The sequence below is a fragment of the Halichoerus grypus genome, chromosome 4 (genome assembly GCF_964656455.1).
Source record: "Halichoerus grypus chromosome 4, mHalGry1.hap1.1, whole genome shotgun sequence".
NCBI lineage: Eukaryota > Metazoa > Chordata > Mammalia > Carnivora > Phocidae > Halichoerus > Halichoerus grypus.
Genome location: NC_135715.1, coordinates 79,650,113 through 79,677,093, shown reverse-complemented (window position 1 = coordinate 79,677,093; position 26,981 = coordinate 79,650,113). Strand labels below are relative to the sequence as shown.

General features: G+C 36.3%; 1 protein-coding gene across 10 annotated transcripts in view; it reads left to right on the top strand.

The window, feature by feature from the left end:
• The window catches only part of PARP4 (poly(ADP-ribose) polymerase family member 4), a 103,799-nt gene that overhangs the window by 74,871 nt on the left and 1,947 nt on the right, over nucleotides 1–26,981 (top strand). For 8 of the 10 annotated variants that reach the window (XM_078070613.1, XM_078070614.1, XM_078070612.1 and 5 more), the window contains 3 exons: nucleotides 5,370–6,419; nucleotides 8,465–8,564; nucleotides 22,727–22,859. In XM_078070613.1, the coding sequence (XP_077926739.1) occupies nucleotides 5,370–6,419; nucleotides 8,465–8,564; nucleotides 22,727–22,859 (1,283 nt within the window). Of the gene's footprint in view, nucleotides 1–5,369; nucleotides 6,420–8,464; nucleotides 8,565–22,726; nucleotides 22,860–25,699; nucleotides 25,872–26,981 lie in introns of all 10 variants that reach the window. The other 2 variants (XR_013447052.1, XM_078070615.1) reach the window with 2 other exon arrangements.

Genomic DNA, 26,981 nt, shown 5'->3' with positions numbered 1-26,981 from the left:
TACAATGTTTATAGCAGCAATGTCCACAATAGCCAAACTATGGAAGGAGCCCAGATGTCCATTGACAGATGAATGGATCGAGAAGATGTGGTGTGTACACACACACACACACACACACACACACACACACACACACACACACACACAATGGAATATTACTCAACCATCAAAAAGAATGAAATCTTGCCATTTGCAATGATGTGTATAAAACTAGAGGGTATTATGCTAAGTGAAGTCAGTCAGAGAAAGACAAATACCATATGATTTCACTCATATGTGGAATTTAAGAAACAAAACAGATGAACATAGGGGATGGGAAGGAAAAATAAAATAAATAAAATTAAAGAAGGAGGCAAGTTGTAAGAGATGCTGAACTCTTGGAAACAAACTGAAGGTTGCTGGAGGGAAGGTGTTTGGGAGAAAGGGATAATTGGGTGATGGGCATTAAGGAGAGCACTTGATGTGATGAACACTGGGAGTTATATGCAAATGATGAATCACTAAATTCTACCCCTGAAACTAATAATACAGTATTGTTAACTAAATTGAATTTAAATTTAAAATTAAAAAAAAAGAATTCTGCATCAAATTTAGATGTAAGCCTTACCAATAGTTACAGAAACATTTAGCACTATGACATGTTATTTTTTTAGCTATTTTAATAGTCTTCTATTTTCACTTTTGATAATTAAGCCTCTAAAACTGCAATTGAACCAGCTTTAAACCATCATTATACCATTATTTTTTTATTATAGGAATGAAATTATTGAGACATATTGCATTAATGGTTAAAATATAATTATAATATAATTAAACAGATGTACTTTTAAAAAAAAGGATGTCTGAACTTACCACTTCTGTTCAACATTGCATAGAAGACTGTAGCTGGTACCTAAAGCAGAAAAAAATGTGTATATGTATATATATCTATTATATATATACACACACACACATATATATACACACATGTATATATATATATATACATATATATATATATATATAAAGCATACATATTGGAAAGGAAGAAGTAGAGCTGTCTTTACTCATAAGCAACCTAATTGTTTCTGTAGAAAATCTTAAAGATTCTATAGAAAGACTAGTAGAACTAATGACAAGGTTATAGGATGCAAGGTCAATATTAGAAACCAACTGGATTTCTGTATACTGGCAACAATCAAAAATTGGAATTTAAAAATCAATACCACTTATAATATCATAGAAAATAGGAAATACGTAGAATCAAATTTGGCAAAATAAGCAGGACCTGTACACTGAAAATTATAAAACATTGCTGAGAAATTTGTAATTGAAGAAGACCTAAATAAATGTTCTTGGATTAAGTGACTCTGTATTGTTAAGATATTGATTCTCCTCAGATTAATCTATAGATTCAGTTCAATCCAACTCCAAGTCCCAGCAAGTTTTTTGTTTAGAAATTGACACACTGATTCTAAATTGTATATGTAAATGTAAAGGATCTTGGTTAGCCAAAACAACTTTGAAAAAGAAGAAAACGTTGGACGCCTTACACTATCTGATTTCAAGACTTATTATAAGGCTACAGTAATTAGGAGAGTGTGATATTAGTGTAAAATAGACATCTGCACCACAGGAACACCACTGAAACATATAACCGTTGGAACAGAGTAGAGAGTCTAGAAATATATCCACATATATAGGGTCAACTGATTTTCTACAAAGGTGTCAAGGCAATTCAATGGGGAAAGGGTGATCTTTTTCAACAAATGGTTCTGGAACAATTGGATGGCCATATACCAAACAAACAAAAATGAACCTATCCTTAGCTCACACCATGTGCAAAGATTGATTGGAATATAGACCTTGAATGTAACAACTGAAGCTAGAATATCTGGAAGAAAATATAGGAGAAAATGTTAATGAATTTGTGTTGGACAGAGGTTTCTTAAATTAAAAAAAAAAAACTAAAAAAATTGGTGAATTGGACTTCATTAATATCAAAAACTTTTGCTCTTCAGAAGATACCATTAAGTAAATGAATGGGCCAACCACATTTGTGAGAAAATATTTGTAAAACATATCTGACAAAGACATCTAAAATATATAAAGCAATCTTACAATTCAATAATAAGGTAACCCAATAAAATAATGAACAGATTTCAATGGACACTTTACCAAAGAAGATATACAGATGGCAAGCAAGCATATGAAAAGATGCTCAACCTCATCAGTCATATAAGAATATGCAAATTGGAGCCACGATGAGATACCTTTCCATACCCACTGGAATGGCCTAAAAGGGGCTGACAGTACTAGATGTGGCGAGGATGTGGAACACTAACTCCCATGTGCTGCTGGTAGAAGTATAAAATGGCACAACCATTTTAGAAACTCTTCGACAGTTTCTTAAAAAATAAAACCTATACTGACCATTTGACCCAGCCAAATGAAATGAAGGTGTGTGTTCAAAGATTTCTACATGAGTACTCATTTGTAGTAGCCAGAAGTTGGAAACAACCATCAGGAGATGAATGAATAAACAAACTGTGATATTGCCATATGATGGAATACTACTCAGCAATAAAAAGGAATTAACTGTTGATACATGCAACTACATGGATGAATGTCAAGACAGTTATGCTGAGTAAAAGAAGTCAAACAAAAAATAGAAATTGTATGATTCCTTTAATACAAAATACATGTAAACCAATCTGAAGTTATTGTAAGCAAATAGTGGTTGCCTGGCAACAGCGAGGGGAGGAATGAGATGGATTACAAAAGGGCACAGGAATATCTTGGGAGTGGTGGTTATGTTCATTCTCTTCATTGTGATAATGGTTTCATGATGTATACTCATGTCAGAACTCACCAAATTATACACTTTTTTTTTTTTTTTAAGTAAACTCTACCCTCAGTGTGGGGCTCCAACTCATGACCCTGAGATCGGGAGTCACATGCTGTACTGACTGAGCCAGCCAGGTCCCCCTCAAATTATGCACTTTAATATGCAGTTTATTGTACATCAATTATACCTAAGTAAATCTATTCTGAAAATTTTAATTAGCTCTAACCAAATTGCCCTCTGTGTAGGTTATGTCAATTCACAATTGCATCACTAGCATGCAAGAGGCTTTTACTCTGTCCCTCTTTAACCCAGTGTATCATTCAAATGTTTGATCTTTGCACATCAGACAGGTGAGAAATGTATTAGTGATATTTTAATTTTCATTCCTTTGTGAATGAAGATGAGCATGTTTTCATATTCTTAAGAGCTCTAGATATCTTCTTCTCTATGTGTTATCTATTAATGTTTTTTTACCTTTGTTATTGTGATGTTAGTCATTTTTTTTTAAAGATTTCATTTATTAGAGAGAGAGAGAGAGCACAAGCAGGGAGAGCAAGTGGCAGGCAGAGGGAGAGGGAGAAGCAGGCTTCCCCACAGAGCAGGGAGCCCGATGCGGGGCTCGATCCCAGGACCCTGGGATCATGACCTGAGACGAAGGCAGACGCTTAACCAACTGAGTCTCCCAGGCGCCCCTAGTCATTTCCTTATTTATTTCAGGAAAAATAGATATTAGGGAAATTAGCCGTTTGTAATTTGAGTTGCACAGATTTGTGTCCCAGTTTGCCATTTGTATTTTTGTTATCAGCTTATTTTAGGGCTAATTTACACACTATGATACTGCTAATTATAAAATCTTGGACAAGACACTTTTATGGTTCATCATCTTTTTGCCATTCAGATTTCTTAATGCAGTCAAGTTTTTTGATCTTTGGGTTTCTTGTTTTTGTTTTATATTGTTTTGTTTTGTTATCATGCTTAGAAATACCTTTCCTATTCAGAGACTATGCTTCCTAAAAGTTTCCTCTTACTTATTTTTTAAAATTGTTCATGGTTTCTTGTTTACGTTTAATTTTTCATCCAGTTGGAATCTATCCTGGTATAAGATGGGAAGTATGTAACTAACTTTATTCCTTTCCAGATAGCTACCCACTTTCCCCAACACCGTTTATTGGATAATTCTTTTTCCTCCCATTGACTTAAAATGTCACCTTTATCATCTACTAAATTCCCATGTGTTTTAGGATCTATTGCTGGACCATCCCTTCTGTTCCATTGATGTGTCTAATTATTGTAATTTTATAAAATGCTTTAATATCTAATAGGTCTAGTCTATCACTATTGCTTTTTTCAGTTTGCTTATCTAATGAAAAGAAATTTAACCAGAGAAACATTGTTTTTAAGTATTATTTTCAAATAGGTGTCTTGTCATATGTTCTGCAGTATAATTATTTAAATGTATACTGGAAATGACTGAGTTGGGAAAGAACTACTCTTCTTTTTTTTTTAAATAGCTGATTTAAGGGGCACCTGGGTGGCTCAATCGTTAAGCATCTGCCTTTGGCTCAGGTCATCATCCCAGGGTCCTGGGATCGAGCCCCGCATCGGGCTCCCTGCTCCGTGGGAAGCCTGCTTCTCCCTCTCTTACTCCCCCTGCTTGTGTTCCCTCTCTCGCTGTCTGTCTCTGTCAAATAAATAAATAAAATCTTTAAAAAAAAAAAAACAGCTGATTTTTTAAAAAAATAATAAAAGAAAGTAAAATAGCTGATTTACATTGGTAAAATTATAGGCTAATTATTTTTTTTAAGGATTTTATTTTTAAGTCATCTGTACTCCCAACGTGGGGCTCAGATTTACAACTCCGAGATCAAGAGTCACATACTCTATCCACTGAGCCAGCCAGGTGCTGCCAGGCTAATTATTTCCAAAATATCTCAAAGACTTGTAATTCATATAAAACTGAATTTTATTTACTTGCAACTTTTTAAGAAAGACTTTACATTCAAATAATAGTAGTAACATAGCATCCTTAATTCCCTTTTGTTTTACATATTGTTCAAAGTCTGGTGTAAAGATATATTCATGTAGTGACTTTAAAGCTTTTGAAATTTTTTGTCAGTCATCTCATTTCCTTAATATTGCTGTAAAGCAGAATAAAAGACTAGAATAATTTATTTCAAATTATCAGCTTATTTTAGGGCTAATTTACACACTATGATACTGCTAATTATAAAATCTTGGACAAGACACTTTTATGGTCCTGAGTTTCCTCTTGTATAAAATGAGGGGTATTCAAAGTTTCAACATGCTAAGAACAGAGAGAAACTAAGATCTTTGATGTATTTATTATTGCTATTCTCTCCAAATCTCAGATTTGTATCTATATAACAAGGGCATTGTATTTAAATTATCTTGAATCTCTCCTCTTTTCAATGCTGTAGGATAAGCAATTGCTTGTCTACCCAGAAGTCAACTCTAGGAAGTGTGTTTGGTTGTTTGTTTTATTTTGTGTTTCCCTTACATTATATTTTTCCCTCTTGGACAGCCTCTTTCAGCATTCTTTGAATGGAATGAAGAACTGCAACAACCACATTTGACTAACAGAAAGTTTAGATCATCTCAGCTGGAAGATTCTGAAGATTTTGCAGTCAAATGCTCTACCACTGAGCTATACCCCCAAGATTCTGAAGATTTTGAAGATAGTTCCCAACTATCAGAAAAACCTTTAACACTCAACTTTGAATGTGGAGATGTGGAAAAGCCATTGGGTTTAAGTCAGATGGATTCATTTAAACGACCACTATGTAGAGATGCCCCTTTCCCGAAACTGGTTGGTTGTTGCAGCATTTCTGCTGCCCGTGGTTCAGCCCGTTTGGAAGATGAGCCCTTTGACGGTTCTGGATTCCACCATCCTCCCCGCTTATGTTCTAAGAAAGTTGCTAGGAGTCTCAAACAGTTTGATCCATCTAAGAATGACCAAGACCTTCAAGCTGACTATTTGGGTGACATTACCCCTGTGTCATGTACCCCTTTCAGACGGCCTCCCCCATGTCTTGGTTCCTTTGCTTTTTCTGCTCTTGCAAGTACCTCATTTAACTCCAGAGAGGTTAATCTACCTGAAACTTATCAAGGCCATAAGACTGACAATTCTGCTAGCATTTTCCCTAAGTCGGACTCTCCCCTGCAGCCGAATATTCTTCTGCCTCCACGTAGAGTTAGTTCTGCTGGTCCATCCAGAGGGTTTGACGTTCATTCCCTTTCTTGTTCTCCTCTTTATCTTCAAAATTCTCCAGTTCATTCCAGAGCCAGTTACAAGCCACCAAGAGATCTGTTTGCTAACACTGAATTGGAGGGTTCTTTCTGTACAGATCTTTCTGCTGGAATTTCATTATCTGCTTCAAGTAATGGAAGTTTTTCTGAAACAGAAAATAATGAAACACCAAAATTTATGGCAAGTCCTTTTTTTAAAAGAAAAAAAGTGGCAAAATCTGATATAACAGGAAGTGACTTTACTGCAAGCTTTCAGGCACAAAAAGATGAACAGAGCTGGATGAATTTTGTGCCTTGGACTGAACTCTTCAGGCTACAAACTGAGGTATTAGTCTTATTTATCCTTAAGTCTATGGTTTTTTGTTTTTTGGTTTTTTTTAAGATTTTATTTATCTGACACAGAGAGAGAGACATAGCAAGAGAGGGAACACAAGCAGGGGGAGAGGGAGAAGCAGGCTTCCCACCAAGCAGGGAGCCCTATGCAGGGCTCGATTCCAGGATCCCGGGATCACGACCCGAGCCGAAGGCAGACGCTTAACGACTAAGCCACCCGGGCGCCCCAAGTCTATGGTTAATTAGCTTTAGAGTTCAGAACAGAGCTATTCAAAGTAGCTGGTCATTGAAATGTTACCAGGGCATTACTGAGGTAAGTAATGTAATCAACTTATTTTTTAAAATTGTTCATGGTTTCTTGTTTACATTTAATTTTTCATCCAGTTGGAATCTATCCTGGTTGATAGATAGTGGAAGAATGTAAATAACACGCTGCTTCCTTCATTGAGAAAATCTTGCTTGAAAAAAGTCATTGAACAATACAGTGTGCTTGATGATGGTATTTATCTATTTTTAATTGTTAGTCCAGAATATCATGCAAGTGAATGTTAATATTCCTCAGTTGAAAATTAGCATCCCTGAATGGGTCATGGGGTAACACCTTGATTTCCTAGCTTCTAGAACAGATAGATGAATTGCAATCATGTAAACTTCCCATTGTGAAATAAAGAACAAGTGTTGTAAGTATATTCTGATTGTTTTCACATATGGTCTTGGGAATGATACTCAACATGTAAGACTGTGTTAAAGATTATCATTCCATTTGTGAAGGTAATAAACATTCAATAAATATAGTTCCTGCACTGGTACTAAGACCCAGTCTCACACATGTAATTTTGTGTTTTGATGTAAAGTAGTTTAGTGAAGTGGAAAAGCAACTTGATTTAGTGTGAGACTAAATTGGAGCCTCAGTCCTACTTCTTTGTGATTTAAGACAAGTCAGATAACCTTTCTCAGTCTTAGTTTCTTCACCCATATACTGGGGATAATAATAGTGTCTGCCTCCTAGAGTGGTTTTGAGGTTTAAACGAGATAATAACAGCTGCCCAGCTTTTTTTTCTTTTTTTTTTTTTTTACCTGAAAGAATGTACATGAAAGCAGTGTTGGAAGCAGTATAGCAGATACTGCTATCTATGGGCCCTGGAGCCAGACTGTTGGGGCTTAAATTGTGCCTCCGCTGCTTGTTAGCTGTGTGACTTTGAACAAGTTGCTTTAACTTTTCTGTGCCTCAGTATTCATCTGAAAAGTGGTTCTCATCTGCAAAAGGTATAGTAATAGCCTCTCCACAAGAAGTGGCTAAAAAGATTTTTTTTTAAAAACCCGGCACCTAGAACTAGTTCAACACTAGTTAGCATATATCACTGCTGTTATTTTTCAAATTATTGCTGTAGAGTCTGTGCATCTGCCTATGACTTCACCCTCCTTTCTGTTCCCTGTATTATTTCCCCTGAGACCTGGAGTCGATCTACTTCAAGTTCAAGATCCCCATGTTCAGGCTTACAACTACCTCATAATATGTAAAAAACATCAGCCTTAAAAGTTAGTTGAAGTGGGCAGGGGACAGTGAGAATAAATAAGGTAGTTTTAAAAAGCATATTCACCATAACAATTTTATATTTAGTAAAAAAAATGTCATTTTCATATTTCAGACATCATAAAGGCACATTTTTAATGTTGCTCAAAAGGAATCATGCTACTTAAAAGTTTGAGAAACATCAGTTCAAAGCATTACTAGAAGAAAAAACTGCATAACACCATTTTTAAAAATCCTTACACATGAGCCTCTTTCCATACTTTTTATAAGTGCCACCTGATACATAACATCCATAGTATTTTTGAGATTCCCAAAAATATTGAGTCACTAGTATATGAAGAACTTCCATTTTAAGAATAATAAAAATAATAAAAATTTTTGATAATAAAATTTTTAGAAATGTCTTAAACGGAATTGAAATAATTAGAAACATTTATTATATTAAGTTCTTATGTATGTGAATAAATTTCAATAATGTGGCTTAAATTTGTTTTATTTTATAGGATGGCTTCTGGAAACTTACACCAGAACTGGGATTTATATTAAACCTTAATATAAATATTTTAAACAGCTTTCTTGAACAAAAAGGCATTCGATCTCTGGGTAAGTCACCATTTTTCTATTAATAAAATGGCATGCTCTTAATTGTTGTAAATTTTGTTGTAAACTAGTGTACTAATATAATAATTATGTAAGTTACATATGAGTGGAATTTTATTTGTTAACCATCAAGGAAACAGAGGACTAATTTATAGTCATATCTTTACCAATAATTAGGGTATTGCCTGTGCAAATTAATTAGCATAATTAGCAATAACTTCTATTTTAAAAATCCAAAATTTCAGTAGCTTAACATAAAGATTATTTTCTTGCCCATATCACAGTAAAATAGTGGTCAGCAGAAAATTCCACTCCAGGTTGTCATGTAGAGACCCAGGCTCCTTCCATATTGTGGCTCTACCATTATCAAAAGTGTCTTTAAAATTACTCTGGTAAAAAGAAAAGAAGAAAATTGCTCTGGCATCACCTACCTGGTAGATAGGAGGAGAAAAGAGAAAATGTGGCAGGATCTAGTAACAGAACTCCATCCAGATACAAGAAGGCTGGGAAATGTACTTAAACTTTGTGTTGAGGAAGAGAAAACAGCTTTTATGAGCATCTAGTCTGTCTTTACCAGAGCAAGTTCAACCTCTATGGACCTGTTTCTTGTCATGATAATGAAGGGGATGGATGAGCAAGTAGTTTAAAGGTCAAATGCTAGTCCTAGGTTAAGAGATTTTTTTTTAATAAAATAAACATTTTATTAAACAACTAGTCAGTATTCATTGAACAGCAATGTCTAACTACCCTGCTATCTCCTCAAAAAATGTCAGGGTTTTCATACTCCAGGCTTATCCGAGGGTTAGCAGATCTTTGTTTGACTTGCACTACACTAAAAAGAACTGATGAATATCTGCATGAGGAGAATTCTAGTTCCTGGAATGATAAAAGAGATTGTATCAGACTAACTCTCCTACCAAAAACATTTTTTAACCCCAGACAAAATATTTTAAAACCACTCTTTTAAGGCCTGTAATGCAATAAAAAACACAAGCAGAAACCAAAGGGTACAAAATCCCTGAAAAAAAAAGAAGAAAATGAGGTGAGCTCCACATTTATCCAGCTGTTCACCCAAAGGTACTTCTCAGTTCATGAGGCACTTGAGAGATTAGAACTGAAACAGAAAGTCTTAATGGGATATTGACATAGGGGTCAGAGTTCAAGGCTGCTAGAGTAGCTGGAAATTAAGGGTGAAAAACCTAGAAAGGAGTGAGCCATGGAGCAGGGAGCTCTGAAATCTGCATACAAATTCCCTCAGATCATTGGTTCTCCCCTAACCCATACATACACAGGGTGTGACTTCAAGGAATCCAGAAAAAAGCAACAACTAGAAAGAAAGAGTAGAGCAGAGATTTCGGCTGCTGCCAAGTGTTGGGGAGACAGAATTTGGCATTTGAATTATAGCAAGTTAGAATTTATAAACATCTCAAGTTTTCCACTAAAACCCAAAAAGTGTCAAAAGGACCATAAATCATGATCAAAGACTACCACAGGATGAAGGGGAAATACAAAATAGGCCCACCCTAACAAAACCTAAAACAAAGCTTTCAAAGGATACACCAGAACAAAACTCAACACTCTTTAGAATAAGATAGCATAATCCAGAGTCTCCACAATTTTCACAGTACAATCTAGAATGAAAATTTAATAACATACAAAGAAGCAGGGAAGTATGACTTATAATCTAGGGGAAAATGGACTACAGATGCTGACCTACAGATGCCCCTGATGTTGGAATTAGCAGACAAGGATTTAAAACTGCTATTATAAATACAGTAAAGGATTTATCAGAAAAGAAGAACAGAATGGGTGAACAAATGGGAGGATCTCAGCAAATAGATGGAAACTATAAGTATCAAATGAAAATCCTAGAACTGGAAAATACAGTATCTTCAATGAAAGGGTCATTGGATGGGCTTAGTAGCAGAATGTACAAAACAAAACAAAAAAAGATCATGTAACTTAAATTACAATAATATAAGGTGGTAATAAAAATTACCCAAACTGAAGCATAGAAAAAAAATAGAATGAAAAAAGAAGAGAATCCAGGACATGTGGAATGATATCAAAAGGTTTTACATTTGTGTAATTGGGATCCCAGAAGGAAAGAGAGTAGATAGAAAAATGTTTGAATAAATAATAACTGAATTTTTTCTAAAATTATTGAAAGACGTCCAACTTAAAGATCTGAGAAATTCAACAGAGCTTCAGGCAGGATAAATACAAATAGAACCACATTTAAGTGGACCAGAATCAAACTGCTGAAAACCACAGATAAATCTTTTTTTTTTTTATGTTATGTTAGTCACCAAACATCATTAGTTTTGTTTTTGTTTTTGTTTTTGTTTTAAAGATTTTATTTATTTGACAGAGAGAGACAGAACACAAGCAGGGGGAGTGGGAGAGGGAGAAGCAGGCTTCCCGGTGAGCAGGGAGCCCAATGCGGGGCTCGATCCCAGGACCCTGGGATCATGACCTGAGCGGAAGGCAGATGCTTAACAACTGAGCCACCCAGGCGCCCCCATCATTAGCATTTGATGTGGTGATCCACGATCCATTGTTTTTGTATAACACCCAGTGCTCCATGCAGTACGTGCCCTCCTTAATACACATCACCGGGATAACCCATCCCTCCACCCCCATCCCCTCTGAAACGCTGTTTGTTTCTCAGAGTCTATAGTCTCTCATGGTTCATCGCTCCCTCCAATTTCCCCAACCACAGATAAATCTTAAAGCAGACAGAAAACAAGGACACATTAGAGTCAGGAGAACATCTATAAGAATTTTTTTTTCTTTTTATTTGACAGAGAGAGACACAGAGAGAGAGGGAACACAAGCAGGGGGAGTGGGAGAGGGAGAAGCAGGCCTCCCGCGGAGCTGGGAGCCTGATGCGGGGCTTGATCCCAGGACTCTGGGATCATGACCTGAGCCAAAGGCAGACGCTTAACGACTGAGCCACCCAGGCGCCACGGGACAGATTTTTTTAAAATTTTTTTTATTTTTAATCCTTTTTTTTTAAACGATTTTATTTATTTGACAGAGAGAGAGAGAGTACAAGCAGGTGGAATAGCAGGCAGAGGGAGAGGGAGAAGCAGGCTCCCTACAGAGCAAGGAGCTGGATGCGGGACCCAATCCCAGGACCCTGGGATCATGACCTGAGCCGAAGGCAGCCGCTTAACCAACTGACCCACCCAGGCACCCCAGATTTTTTTTTAAAGTAGGCTCCACAGTGGAGCCCAACACAGGGCTTGAATTCATAACCCTGAGCTCAAGACTCAAGTCCAGGTCAAGAGTTGGACACTCAACCGACTGAGCCACCCAGGCGCCCCAACATCTATAAGAATTTTAAATTATTTCACATCAGAAATAATGGAAGCTAGAGGCACCCAGGTGGTTCAGTTGGTTAAGCAGCTGCCTTCAGCTTAGGTCATGATCTCAGGGTGCTGGGATCGAGCCCCATGTCCATCTCTCTGCTCATTGAGGAGCCTGCTTCTCCCTCTCCCTCTGCCTGCTGCTCCAACTGCTTGTGCTCTCTCTCTCTCAAATAAATAAATAAATAAAATCTTAAAAAATAAAAAGAATGGAAGCTAAAAGGTAATCAAATAATATCTTTAAAGTGCTGAAAGAAAAAAGCCCTATAAACTAAGAACTCTATATCTGGCAGAAAAGATTTTTTAAAAATAAAGGAGATGGACGCTTGGGTGGCTCAGTCAGTTAAGTGTCTGCCTTGGGCTGGGATCGTGATCCCAGAGTCCTGAGATCAGTGGGGCTCCTTGCTCAGCAGGGAGCCTGTGTCTCCTTCTGCTTGCTTCTCCCTCTGCCTGCTGCTCCCCCTGCTGTGCACTTGTGCTCTCTCTCTCTCTAGCAAATAAATAGAATCTTTAAAAAACATAAATAAAAAATAAAAATAAAGGAGACTTTTTTCCATAATCATAAATACAGAGAACAAACTGGCAGTTGCCAGAGGGAACAGGGCTGGAAGGGATGGGCAAATAGGTGAACAGTATTAAGAGGTACAAATTTCCAGTTATAAAGAAATAATAATGGGGATGAAAAGTATAGCATAGGGAATATTAGTCATAATATTGTAATAACATTGTATGATGACAGATGGTAATTACATCTGTATGATTGTGAGCGTAGTATAATGTATAGAATTATTAAATCACTATGTTGTGCACCTGTAACTAATATAACACTGTATGTCCAGTATACTTCAGTTTAAAAAAAAACTAAGAACAAGTAACTAAAATGTATCTATCTATCTATATATATGTATGTATTCAGATTAACTAACAAAAAACCTGAAAAAAAGAAAAAATGAAGGAAATTAACAAAAGTCAGACAAACAAAAGCTGAGACAAGGTCAAAGGACATAAGGTCAAACTACAAAAATCAATTTTAATTTCATGTACTAGCCACAAATACTTGGAAAATACAATTTTAAAATACCATTTATAATGGTATTAAAAACATCAAATGCCTAACAATAATTTTTTTTAAAGATATGAAAGATTTCTAAAATGAAAACTACAAAACATTATTGAGGGAATTCTTTTTTTTTAAAGATTATATTTATTTGAGAGAGAGTGAGAGTGAGAGAGCACAAAGCAGGGGGAGTGGCAGAGGGAGCGGCAGAGAAAGGGGCAGAGGGAGAAGGAAAAGCAGGCTCTCTGCTGAGCAAGGAGCCCGATGTGGGGCTTGATCCCAGGACCCTGGGATCATGACCTGAGCTGAAGGCAGGCTTAACTGACTGAGCCAGCCACCCAGGTGCCCCAATTGAGAGAATTCTTAAAAGATTAAGATAAATGGAGAAAAATTTTAAGGTAATGGGATTAGAAAACTAAAAATGTGAAGATGTCAGTTCTTCCCAATTGATCTATAGATTCAATGTTGTGAACAACCATGCCCACAAATTTGATAATCTAGATAAAATGGACTGATTCCTCAAAAGACAGTATCTGCCAAAACTCACACAAGAAGAAATGGAAAATATGAATAGACCTGTATCTGTTAAAGAAATTGAATCAATAATTAATAACCTTCCAAAACATAAAGCACCAGTCCCAGATGAGTCCACTGGTGAATTCTACCAAACATTTAAGGAAGAAATTATACCAAGTCTCTATAATGTCTTTCAGAGTAGAGAAGCAGTAGGAATAATTCCTAACTCATTCTATAAGGGCAGCATTACCCTAATACCAAAACTAGACAAAGACATTATAAGAGAAGAAAACTACAAAGCAATATCTCTCAGTAACATAGGTGCAAAAATCCTCAACAAAATATTAGCAAGTTGGATCCAAAAAAGTATAAAAAGAACAATACATCGTGACCAAGTGGGATTTATCACAGGTATACAAGTCTGATTCAACATTAAGAAATCAATTAATGTGATCCATTACATCAACAAACTAAAAATGAAAAATCACATGATCATATCAATAGATTCAGAAAAAGCATTTGAGAAGATCGAACATTCATTGATGCTAAAAACTCTCAGTAAACAATGAATAGAGAATCTCTTCAACAGAGTAAAGACTATAAAAAAAAAAAAACTATAGCTAATATTATACTTAACGGTGAGAAACTAGAAGCTTTTCCATGAAGATCAGGTACAAGGCAAAGATTGCCCCTCTCTTCACTCCTTTTTAATATTGTACTAGAAGTCCTTGCTAATGCAATAAGGCAAGAAAAGGAAGTAACAGATCTATAGACAAGGAAGGAAGAAATTAAAATTTTCTTTGTTTAGAGATGATATCATTATCTATGTTGAAAATTCAAAAGAATCAACATAAAACCCTTGAAACGTAACTGAAATTAAAATAAAAACTTCAAAAAGGTTTTAATTAGATTTGCAAATAATGTAAAAAAAAAAATTATTGAAACTAGTGAACAATTATACCAAGGTTGCAGGATACAGGTTAATATACAAAAGCCAATTGCTTTCCTATATTCCAACAAATGGAATTTAAAATTAAAAACACGGTATCATTTATATTAGCACCCTCAAAAATGAAACACATAGATATAAATGTAATAAAATATGTATGAGAGCCATATGAAGAAAATGACAAATCTGATCAAAGAAGAGTTAAATAAATGCATTGATTTTCCATGTTCATAGATAGGAAAACTCAGTATTGTCAAGATTGATCTACAGTTCAATGGAATACCAATCAAAATCCCAGCAAGTTATTTTATGGATATGGACAAACTGATTCTAAAGTTTCTATGGAGAGGCAAAAGACCTAGACTAGCCAAAACAATATTGAAGAAGAAAGTTGGAGGACTGATGCTATGCAACTTAAAGACTTACTATAAAGCTGTAGTAATCAAGACAGTGTGGTATTGATGACAGTATAGACAAATAGATCAATGGAACAGAAGAAAGAGCCCAGAAAAAGATTCACTGCAATCCCAGGGTACATTTTTATACAAACTGACAAGCTGATTTTAAAATTTATATGAAAATGCAAAAAACCTTAGAATAATCAAGATAATCTTGTGGTAGAAGGAGACAGTAGGAGTGCACAAATTTAAGAGTATAAGCCAGGGGCGCCTGGGTGGCTCAGTCATTGGGCATCTGCCTTCGGCTCAGGTCATGATCCCAGGGTCCTGGGATCGAGCCCCGCATCGGGCTCCCTGCTCAGCGGGGAGCCTGCTTCTCCCTCTCCCACTCCCCCTGCTTGTGTTCCCTCTCTAGCTGTCTTTCTGTGTCAAATAAATAAATAAAATCTTAAAAAAAAAAAAAGAGTATAAGCCAGTATGGTATTGACATAAAAATAGATAAGTAGACTAATGGAACACAATAGAAAGTCCAGATAGAGACCTGCATATTTAGTCCATTGATTTTCTTCAAAGACACCAGTGAAATTAATGGGAAAAGAAGGATTTTTCAAAACTGATATTAGAAAAATTGGATTTTCAAATGGAAAAAGAACCTCAACCCTTACTTCATGCCATACTCAAAAATTAATTTGAGGGGCACCTGGGTGGCTCAGTCAGTTAAGCATCTGCCTTCAGCTCAGGTCATGATCCCAGGGTCCTGGGATTGAGCCCCTCATCGGGCTCCCTGCTCAGCGAGGAGCCTGCTTCTCCTTCTCCCTCTGCCTGCTGCTCCCCCTGCTTGTTCTCTCTCTCTCTCTCTATCTGTCAAATTAATAAATAAAATCTTTAGGGGCACCTGGGTGGCTCAGTCATTAAGCATCTGCCTTCAGGGCTCAGGTCATGATCCCAGGGTCCTGGGATCAAACCCCACATCAGGCTCCCTACTCCGTGGGAAGCCTGCTTCTTCCTCTTCTACTCCCCCCTTCTTGTGTTCCCTCTCTATCTCTATGACTCTCTCTGTCAAATAAATAAATAAAATCTTAAAAAAAATAAATAAAATCTTTAAAAAAAATTTGAGATGGAACATAGACCTAAATGTAGAACTATAATACTGCTAGAGGATACAAGAAAACTGGAAAATTTACAAATATGTGGAAGTTAAACAACATGTTACTGAATAACCAATGGGTAAAAGAAGAAATCAAAAGAGAAATTAATACTTGAGCTAAATGAAAATGGAAATACAATATACCAAAACATGGGATGTGGCAGAAGCAACTCTAAGAGGGAAGTTTATAGCAATAAACAGAAGATCTCAAATAAACAACCTAACTACACTGCAAGGAACTAGGAAAAGAAAAACTAAACCCAAAGTTAGTAGAAGGAAGAAAATAACAAATTTCAGAGTGGAAATAAATGAAATAGAGACCAAAAAGACAATAGAAATGATCAATGAGGGGCACCTGGGTGGCTCAGTCGTTAAGCGTCTGCCTTCGGCTCAGGTCATGATCCCAGGGTCCTGGGATGGAGCCCCACATCGGCCTCCCTGCTCCGCGGGAAGCCTGCTTCTCCCTCTCCCACTCCCCCTGCTTGTGTTCCCTCTCTCGCTGTCTCTCTGTGTCAAATAAATAAATACAATCTTTAAAAAAAAAAAAAGATCAATGAAACAAGAGCTATTTTTTTTTAATATTTTATTTATTTATTTGACAGAGAGAGAGATAGCGAGAGCAGGAACACAAGCAGGGGGAGTGGGAGAGGGAGAAGCAGGCTTCCCGCTGAGCGGGGAGCCCGATGCGGGTCTCGATCCCAGGACCCCGGGATCATGACCTGAGCTGAAGGCAGACACTTAACGACTGAGCCATCCAGGTACCCCCAAGAGCTATTTTTTAAAAGATAAACAAAATAGACAAACCTTTAGCTAGATTCACCAAGATAAAATAGGCTCAAATAAAATCAGACGTGAAAGAGACATTGCTGTTGATACCACAGAAATCTAAAGGGTCATAAGAGACTCCTATGAATACTTATATGCAAATATATTAGACAAGCTAGAAGAAATGGATAAATTCCTAGAAACATACAACCTACCAAGACTGAATCATGAAGAAATATAAAATTTGAACAGACTCATTAACAGTAAGGAGATTGGATCAGTAACCAAAAACCTCCCAACAAACAAAAGTTCAGGACCAGATGGCTTCACTGTGAATTTTACCAAACATTTAAAGAATTAGTACCAATCCTTCAAATTCTTCCAAAATGTAGAAGAGGAAGGAACACTTCCAAACTCATTTTATGAGGCTACCATTCATCTGATACCAAAACCAGACAAAGACACTACAAGAAAAGAAAATTACAGGCCAATATCCTGATGATTACAGATGCAAAAATCCTCAACAAAATATTAGAAACTAAAATTCAACAATACATTAAAAGTTTCATGATCAAGTGGGATTTATTCCAGGGATGCAAGGATGGTTCAACATCTGCAAATTAATCAATATACCACATTAACAAAATGAAGGCTAAAAAATCATATGATCATTTCCGTGGATGCAGAAAAAAGCATTTGGCAATTTATTTTTATCATTTATGTTAAAAAAAAAAAAAAAAAACCTCTCAACAAAGTGGGTATGGAGGGAATGTACCTCAGCATAATAAAGGCCATACCTGACAAGCCCACAGCTAACATAATATTCAATAGTGAAAACCAGAAAGCTTTTCCTCTAAGAGCAGAAGCAAGACAAGGATGCCCACTATCCCCATTTTTATTCAACATAGTATTGGAGGTCCTAGTCAGAAAGGGGTCCTAGGCAAGAAAAAAAAATAAAAGGCATCAAATCAGAAAGGAAGAAGTGCAACTGTTGCTATTTGCAAATGACATGGTAATACATATAGAAAACCCTAAAGACTCTACCAAAAAACTGTTAGAATTAATAAACAAATTCAGGAAAATTGCAGGATACAAATAGTGAGCTGATAGTGAACTATCAGAAAAAGATTTTAAGAAAATAATCCCATTTATAATTGTATCAGAAAGAATAAAATACCTAGGAATAAATATAACCAAGGAGGTAAAAGACCTATACATAAAAACTATAAGATACTGATGGAAAAAAAATGACACAAATAAATAGAAAGATATTCCATGCTCTCGGATTGGAATATTGCTTAAATGTTTATACTACCCAAAGCAACCTACAGATTCAGTGCAATCCTTATCAAAATTCCAATGGCATTCTTCACAGAAATAGAACAAACAATCCTAAAATTTGTACAGAACCTCACACACACACACACACGCACGCACACAAGAAAAGCAAAAAAAAAAAAAAAATCCAAAAGAAGTTGGGTTTTTTAAAAGATTAATAAAAATCATACAGTTCTTGCATGAGTGAACAAGAAAAGAGAGATAGAAAGAAGGCATTATAAACAATACTCAGAATAAAAGGGAGGACTTAACGAAAGGTGGTTAAGAGATTTAAAACATAACAAGAAGAACTTATGAACAGCCTTATGCCAATAAGTCTTAAAACTTAGATGAATTTTTAGAAAAAAATAAATTTGCCACACCCAACTAAAGAAAAAATAGAAAGCCTGAATCATTCTGTAGTGATTAAAGAAATTAGTTTAAAACCTCCTGACAAAGAAAACGACACTAGGTTGAGATGGTTTTACCCCCATCTTCTACCAAATATTCAAAGAACAGATAATTCCAACCTAATACAAAATATTGCAGAGCTTAGGAAAAATATGAGAATACCTTTCAGCTTATTTTATTAGCATAATTTAATAACAGATATGACAAGTAACATCAAAAAGAATAAAATACTTAGGAATAAATTGAGCAAAAGATATGCAAGCCTTATACACTGAAAACAATAAGACATTAATGAAAAAAGTTTTAAAAGATCTAAATAAATGGAAAAACATCACATGTTCATGGATTGGAAGCCTTGATATTGTTAAGATGACAGTACTCCCCCAAATGATCTACAGATTCAATCCACTCCCTATCAAAATCTCAGATTACTTTCTTGCAGAAATTGACAAGCTGATCCTAAAATTCATATGAAAAAGTAAAGACCTGGAATGACCAAAACAATCTTGAAAAAAAAATAGGAGTATTAACACTTCTTGAATCCAAAACTTACGAAAAGCTTCAGTAATGAAGACAATGTGGTAATGGCATAAAGATAGATGGAATAGAATCAATGGAATAGAACTGATAGTCCAAAAATAAGCCTCTACATTTATGGTCAGTTGTTGTTTGACAAGGATGTCAAGACAATTCAATGGGGAAAGAACTGTCTTTTCAACAAACAACTGGTGCTGGGACAACTGGATATCTATATGTAAAAGTGTGAAATTAGATCTCTTCTTTACAAGTATAAGAGTTAAAACTGTGCAGCTCTTACCCTACGACCCAGCAATTGCACTACGGGGTATTAACCCCAAAGATACAAAGGTAGTGATCCAAAGGGGCACCTGCACCCCAATGTTTATAGCAGCAATGTCCACAATAGCCAAACTATGGAAAGAGCCTAGATGTCCATCAACAGATGAATGGATAAAGAAGATGTGGTATACACACACACACATACACACACACACACACACACACACACACACACACACACAGGAATATTATACAGCCATCAAAAAAAATGAACTCTTGCCATTTGCAATGACATGGATGGAACTATAGGGTATTATGCTAAGCGAAATAAGTCAATCAGAGAAAGACAAGTATCATATAATCTCACTGATATGAGGAATTTGAGAAACAAGACAGGATCATAGGGGAAGGGAGGGAAAAATGAAACAAGATGAAACCAGAGAGGGAGACAAACCATAAGAGACTCTCAGGAAACAAACTGAGGGTTGCTGGAGTGGAGGGGGTGGGAGGGATGGGGTGGCTGGGTGATGGACATTGGGGAGAGTATGTGTTGTGGGGACCGCTGTGTGTTGTGTAAGACTGATGAATCACAGACCTGTACCCCTGAAACAATAATACATTATATGTTAATAAAAAAAAATTTTAAAAAAAGAATCATTAACCTTAGATAAATTCATATATAGAAGAAGAAACTTGCCAGGAAAAACTGGCAGGGACCTTCCAAACCATGTATTTTAGTCATTCCTGGGGGAATCAGTGTCCACCACAGTTTCATTTACAAAGGATGGCACAGGCCAGATCTGACTCTTGTGTGGTTTAAATAAATAAGACCCATGGGTGCCTGAGTGGCTCAAAAAACAACAACAACAACAAACAAAACAAAAAACAAAAACAAAACAAAACTATGTAGCTCTTAGAAGAAAACAGAAGTAAATCTTCATGACCTTTCATTAGGCAATGGTCTCTTGACACCAAAAGCACAAAAGAAAAATAGACAAACCAAACTTGATCAAATTTAAAATTGTATGTTATTTGTCAATTATGTCTCAATACAAAATTTTTTAAATTTTCTGTGCAATTGAAAAATGAAAAGACAACACAAGGAGTGGGAGAAAATATTTACAAATCATATATCTGATAAGGGACTGGTATCCAGAATATATAAAGAACCCTTATAATTCAGTAATAAAAAGACAAATAATACAATTAAAAAATAGTCAAAGGATTTGAATAAATATTTCTCCGAAGAAGATATACAAATGGCTAATATGGACATGAAAAGATGCTCAGGCTCATTAGTCATCAGGGAAATGAAAATAAAAACCATAGTTATGTACTACTTCATACCCAGTAGAGTGGTTATAATTAAAAAAAAAAAAAATGGTGAAATGATGGACTTTTCAATCAGTGGTGATGGGACAACCAGACAATAAGGCAAAAAGTACAGTTTGACTCTTTACCTCATACCAAACTAAAAAATTCCAAATAGATTGAAGACTTAAGTATGAAAGACAAACAATAAAACTTTTGGAAGAAAATCCTGGAAAAAATCTTTATGATTTTAGGACAGGAAAGGTTTTTTTTTTTTTTTAATTTATTTTGAAATAATTTTAACCTTGCAGAAAAGTTGCAAATATGGTACAAAGAATTTTCATATACCCTTCATCTAAATTCCCCAGATGTTAACATTTTGAAGTATTTGATTTATCATTCAGAGAGGAATTTCTCAATGCAAAAAGGCACAAGTCATAAAGGAAAAGATTAACAGACTACATTAACATCAGCAATGCCTCTTTATTAAAAATAAATAAAATATAAAATGTGAAAAAGACATACTACAAACTAGGATAAAGACACATATAAACAATATATAGGGGCGCCTGGGAGGCTCAGTCGTTAGGCATCTGCCTTCAGGGCTCAGGTCATGATCCCAGGGTCCTGGGATGGAGCCCTGCATTGGGCTCCCTGCTCCGCAGGAAGCCTGCTTCTCCCTCTCCCACTCCCCCTGCTTGTGTTCCTTCTCTCGCTGTCTCTCTCTCTGTCAAAAAATAAATAAAATCTTAAAAAAAAAACCCGATATATAAACAAGGTACAAACCTTGTGGTAGAACTGAGTGATAAACACAAACATCAGCATGGTGGTAGTTTCTAAAAGGGAGCAGAAGAGAATACAATTGGGACACAGCTCACAGACACTTTCAAGGTAATGATTATATTCTGTTTCTTAAAATGGGTCGTTGGATACCACCTCACACCCATTAGGATGACTACTTTTAAAAAAAACAACGGAAAATAACAAGTATTGGTGAGAATGTGGAGAAAACGGAACCCTGTTCTCTGTTGGTGGCAATGTAAAATGGTAGCTGCTACGGAAAACAATAGAGTGGTTCATCAAAAAATTAAAAATAGAATTACCATATGACTCAGCAATTCCATTTCTGAGCATAATACCAAAAGAATTTTTTATGTGAAGTGGTTTCGAATACATGACTTGGATTTAAGAAAATTAAAATGGGTTGTTAATTTCTGGCTCAGTATATATAAACATTCATTTTCAATTTTGGTATTTTATAATATAGTAAAATACCTTGGTTTAGGTGTATAACACTGGTTGCCTATAGGTACTATTAAAGTAATAAGAGGACAATTTAGTTGATCTTAAAAAATATTTATTTTACACTTCCTGAAGCTGGCAGTCTCCACCCTCAAGAGTCCAGAGAACTGCAAAGTAAGGGGACAGGGCTGTAAGCTCTTATAGAAAGAGGCAAGCAGGAAACCAGGAAGAAGTACTTAGTTTATGCTGATTGGTTGGGGTTGCATATCTGACGGTATTTAGAAAGATCAAGGAACAGGGAAGTGAGTATAGCGCCCAAAGTTGGCTTGGTGTTGGGGGATTGGCCGACTGGATATATTGTGTTTCTGATCAAGTGCAGTGTTTATAGGGACATAAAAGTTATCTAGGTTTTGGTTTGCTGACATGGCACCCTGGGCAGTAGCAGCTCTATCTTGGGCCTAGAAATTTATTTCAATGATACAAATCACTAGAAATAATTTGCTACATTGACCTACCCAGCTGTATCAATTGTTTATCTGTTGTATATTTAGGTTTACTCCTCTAAGCTATTTGTAGCAGGAGCCTAGAAACTGAATTTCTTTCACCAACTTCATGCATCTCTGTTTATTAAAGATGGCAGAGGAGTTATGGATGTAATTGTTCCCTAACAACCATCAGGGTGTTATGGCACGTGTTCCATTCATCCTCATTTTTTATTTAAATAACAGGCTATTTAAGGATCTTGAAGAGAATTATAGAGTTTTATGATCTGCTAATGTATTATGGTTTAATAGTATTGTAATTCTTTACTAGATCTTTTATAAATGGGCACAGTTTGAGATGCAGAGTTTCCAACAGATATAAAAGAGTTTTCCTCTTTTAGGTAAAAAAGGAAGAGAGCGTCTCCTGGACCTGATCGCCACATTTCTGGTGCTACAGTTTCTTCGCACCAAGTTGGAACAAAAGGGAATAGTCTTCAGATCACTGATGAAATTGGATGATGCTTCCATTTCCAGGTGGTTTTAATTATAGTATTAAGCAACTGGCTTATATTTCTGACCATTTCTTAACTAAATTTTGCAAGAAGCTACATGGAATTGTAAGAACAAAGAGAATTTATTCCCAGGGAATATCTTGCCTGCACTCTTCTGTCATAGGCAGGGCAGATGCAATATTTTGCCTCTTGGTTTCCAGGAAAAACCAGGGCTCAGAATGTTTTAAGTGTAGCTTACACTGGAACTCAGATCTGTGGCTCCTGATTTAGTATTCTTTTCACTATGGCCTATTGATTCTGTGTGCTTTTGGAAAATCCACAATATGACTGTTGGGACCAGGCCTGTTCCCAATAAATTGCAGGGCCTGGCACAAGAATATAGATGGAAACCCACATACTGTATGTCTAAGTATTTAAAAGTTATAAATCAGAGGCGCCTGGGTGGCTCAGTCTACCTTTGGCTCAGGTCATGATCCCAGGGTCCTGGGATTGGGCCCTGCATTGGGCTCCCTGCTCTGTGGGAAGCCTGCTTCTCCCTCTCCCACTCCCCCTGCTTGTGTTCCCTCTCTCGCTGTGTCTCTTTCTGTCAAATAAATAAATAAAATCTTTAAATAAATAAATAAATAAATAAATGTTATAAATCAAACTAACAAACTGTTAAATAAAACACATTTTAAAGTCCTGCCTTGACAAATACAAGTTCTTGAAGACCAAGTTCAAATTTAGAATTCTGTGCCCACTTGAAGTTTGATGCCATAATATGACAATGTAGAGAGAGCCTGTTCTGGGGCCCTGGCTCCTAGTCCTTGGGCTGACCTCTGGCACCACAAGAGGCCTTGAGGCACATGTGAATACCCTCTTTACTTACAAAACTCCATCCATACCCCACGCAAATGGTCACCCCTTATGTGTGTGCATATACACACAATATACATATATATACATATACATACATACCTATATAATTTGCTTGTGATTTTTTCAAAAAGGCAAGATTAGTGGGAAAACTAGCAAAACTAATAAAATATTATCTATAGGGGGAGGAAGAGGAGACAAGGTTAGAAGCTAGGTTTCTCCTAATATACTTTGTTTTACGTTTTTGACTTTGAAACTAGGTAAATATTTTGCATAATAAAGACCAGATACCAGAGAGAAGAAATTGAATATGTTAAATTATACCATGGATTGCCATCAGCAGTGTCTGGAATGTGAGGAAATAAATGGCAAAAGGAAAAAGAGGGAGGAGTGGAAGCTATAAATTAAAGGACACATGGCCCAAAGGCAATGTTAGGCCTACTTTGGATCCTGATTTGAACAAAATGCATTTTATTAAAGAGAGAGAGAGAGAGATTGAAAATTAAGCAGGGGGAATGGGAGAGGGAGAAGCAGGCTACCCGCAGAGCTCGATCCCAGGACCCTGGGATCATGACCTGTTTTAAACATTACCTGGATATTTTGTGATATTAAAGAATTATTTATAGCTATTTTAATGTCATGTTTAAGAAAAAGTCCTTGTCCCTTAGAGATACATATTTACAGATGAAATTAAAATAAATAAGCAGACCTATTTTTACCCTCTCACAAAGACTGATTAAATTCTCAATTCCCAACAGCATCGAACACAAAATAGGTACTCAGAAAATAACAAATTGAGCATTTTACCATACTTAATTTATACTTCCATTTTTAAGAAAAGCAGCACCTTCTCATGGTGAGAAAGATGGAAATTTATTAAGTGAATATCAAGAAAAATACTTCAAAGAACTAGTAGACAGGACTGACAAGTTAATATTTGATTTAATAGGCACAACCAAAGAGGCACTTCTTCTATTTAGATCTTTTTCAACTGAGACAGAGGGAAGAGAGGCTTAGGAAACAAGTTGACCAAAGTAAAGCCATTTTGATTTTTAGGCTGATCCTTAACCTAAAAGTCAACAGGTAACAAGCTACAACTCATGGAAGACCACAAGACCCCACGCCCTCCAGCAATAAAAGTCATAAAGACTGGACATTCCTAAAATTGCTCCTGTGGGTAATTCTACAACTCTAAGACAATGGAAAAACTAACTGCCCAATGTAAATGTTAAACCCAAAGTTAAAGAGTAAGCCCCTCCTTATATGGTTAGCTAAAAAAAAAGACAAAAAAAAAACTTATAAAACCCTTTGTTAGAGGCAAGGGTTGGGGGCGTTGGTCCTCTTCCTCCCCTGGGAAGAGAGGCCACTACTTTATCTGTGAGGTAGCTCCTTTCTTACTTGTATACTTACTAAGTCTTTGTCCCTTTCTCGACATGGCTTGCTCTTAAATTCTTTCTCTCGAAGAGCCAAGAACCCTCTTGGCGAGGGGCATAAGGCCTTCCCTCTTGACCTGCCTGGCATCACAACTATGATAGCCATTAGAACAAGTATTAATAACTTTGAACCTACTCTTGAATTGCAATATCACAAAGTATTATACCAAGATTTTAAAAAATAATGAAGTATATTCCATCACATTGCTCTTATTATATGACAGTTATTGTGAGAGCAAAAAGGTTTGTTGGCACTTTAATAAGTAGAACTTTTAAGTAATTTTTATTTCCTGTTTATTGCATATTTAATTTATAACTTTTCTTTCTTTTCTGCTTCATGATGCACATAACATTAATACAGTAGCACATTGTACGGAGGAATATGAACAAAACCTTCATACTAGTGGGATGGTCAGTCAAAATTTAGAGGCCAGCTAAAGGAAAACCAGTGGAATTAGTGAAAATATTTAAAATTAGTTTTGTTGCTTTCCATAGTTCATAACTATAAGTAGACTAATGATTACTGGGAAACACGTCTTTTTTTTTAGATTTTATTTATTTATTTATTTGACAGACAGAGACACAGCGAGAGAGGGAACGCAAGCAGGGACAGCGGGAGAGGGAGAAGCAGGCTTCCCGCTGAGCAGGGAGCCTGATGCAGGGCTTGATCCCAGGACTCTGGGATCATGACCTGAGCCGAAGGCAGATGCTTAACGACTGAGCCACCCAGGCGCCCCGGGAAACAGGTCTTTTAACCACTTTGGACGTGCTTGCCATTTAGTATGTTTGTGTCATCATGATATTCATCTGACATCTATTGATTGCCTACTCTGTGCCAGGGACTGTTAAGCCTGTGAAATCCATGTGTTTTGCTAATCCCCACAACAAAGCCGTAGGAGCTCATGTTATTATCATAATTGAGGAAACGGAGACTTCCAGTGTTGAATGAAGACTGCACCATATCACACAGCCAACATTGTGTGATTTCAGAGTCAGGATTTGAACTCAGCTCTTAGCCACCACAGTATACTGATGACCCTTTCCCAGTTCACAGGGAAAAAAATCAGGAAGATGGAGAGAATTTTCCAAATTTTTAGTTCCCCCCATAGAATTTTTTTTAAACTCTAGTATATGTTACCACTTGCTTGCTAATAAATTCTAGCAGGTGACAAGATAAATGAGGAAGTAGCCAACTAGTATTAGTGAAAAATCTCAGAATTTTTGAGTCTTGAATAGACTTTTGAATATTTGACAGTCTTGTTTGATATCATCTTATGCACACAAACTTGAAGTTGTTTTTTTTTTTTAATTTTAAGATTTTATTTATTTATCTGAGAGAGAGAATGGGAGACAGAGAGCATGAGAGGGGGAGGATCAGAGGGAGAAGCAGACTCCCCGCTGAGCAGGAAGCCCGATGTGAGAATCGATCCCTGGACTCCAGGATCATGACCTGAGCCGAAGGCAGTTGCTTAACCAACTGAGCCACCCAGGCGCCCCACAAACTTGAAGTTTTTATGTTATGCACAGTTTAGTAGTATGTTGTTCCTGATTTGTGTGACAGAATATATGGCTGTTTCATGGGTGAGTCTTAGGCATTTTGCTAACTAATCAAATTGAGAATTCCTGGTACAGTAAAAAGGAAAGAAAAATAGAAATCTGGTTTGTAAAATAGTATTGAGTTTCTACTTGAAGAATGGATGGATTTAGATCAAGAAGAATGGAAAGGGGATGACCAAAAAATATATATATATATAAAGGCTAGAGGAAGCTGAGTTGTCCTGGAGGCAGCAAGGAAGTCTATGAAGCATTTGGAGGCTGGAAAGTGATGGGTATAGTATATTTAAAAATGTAGGAGC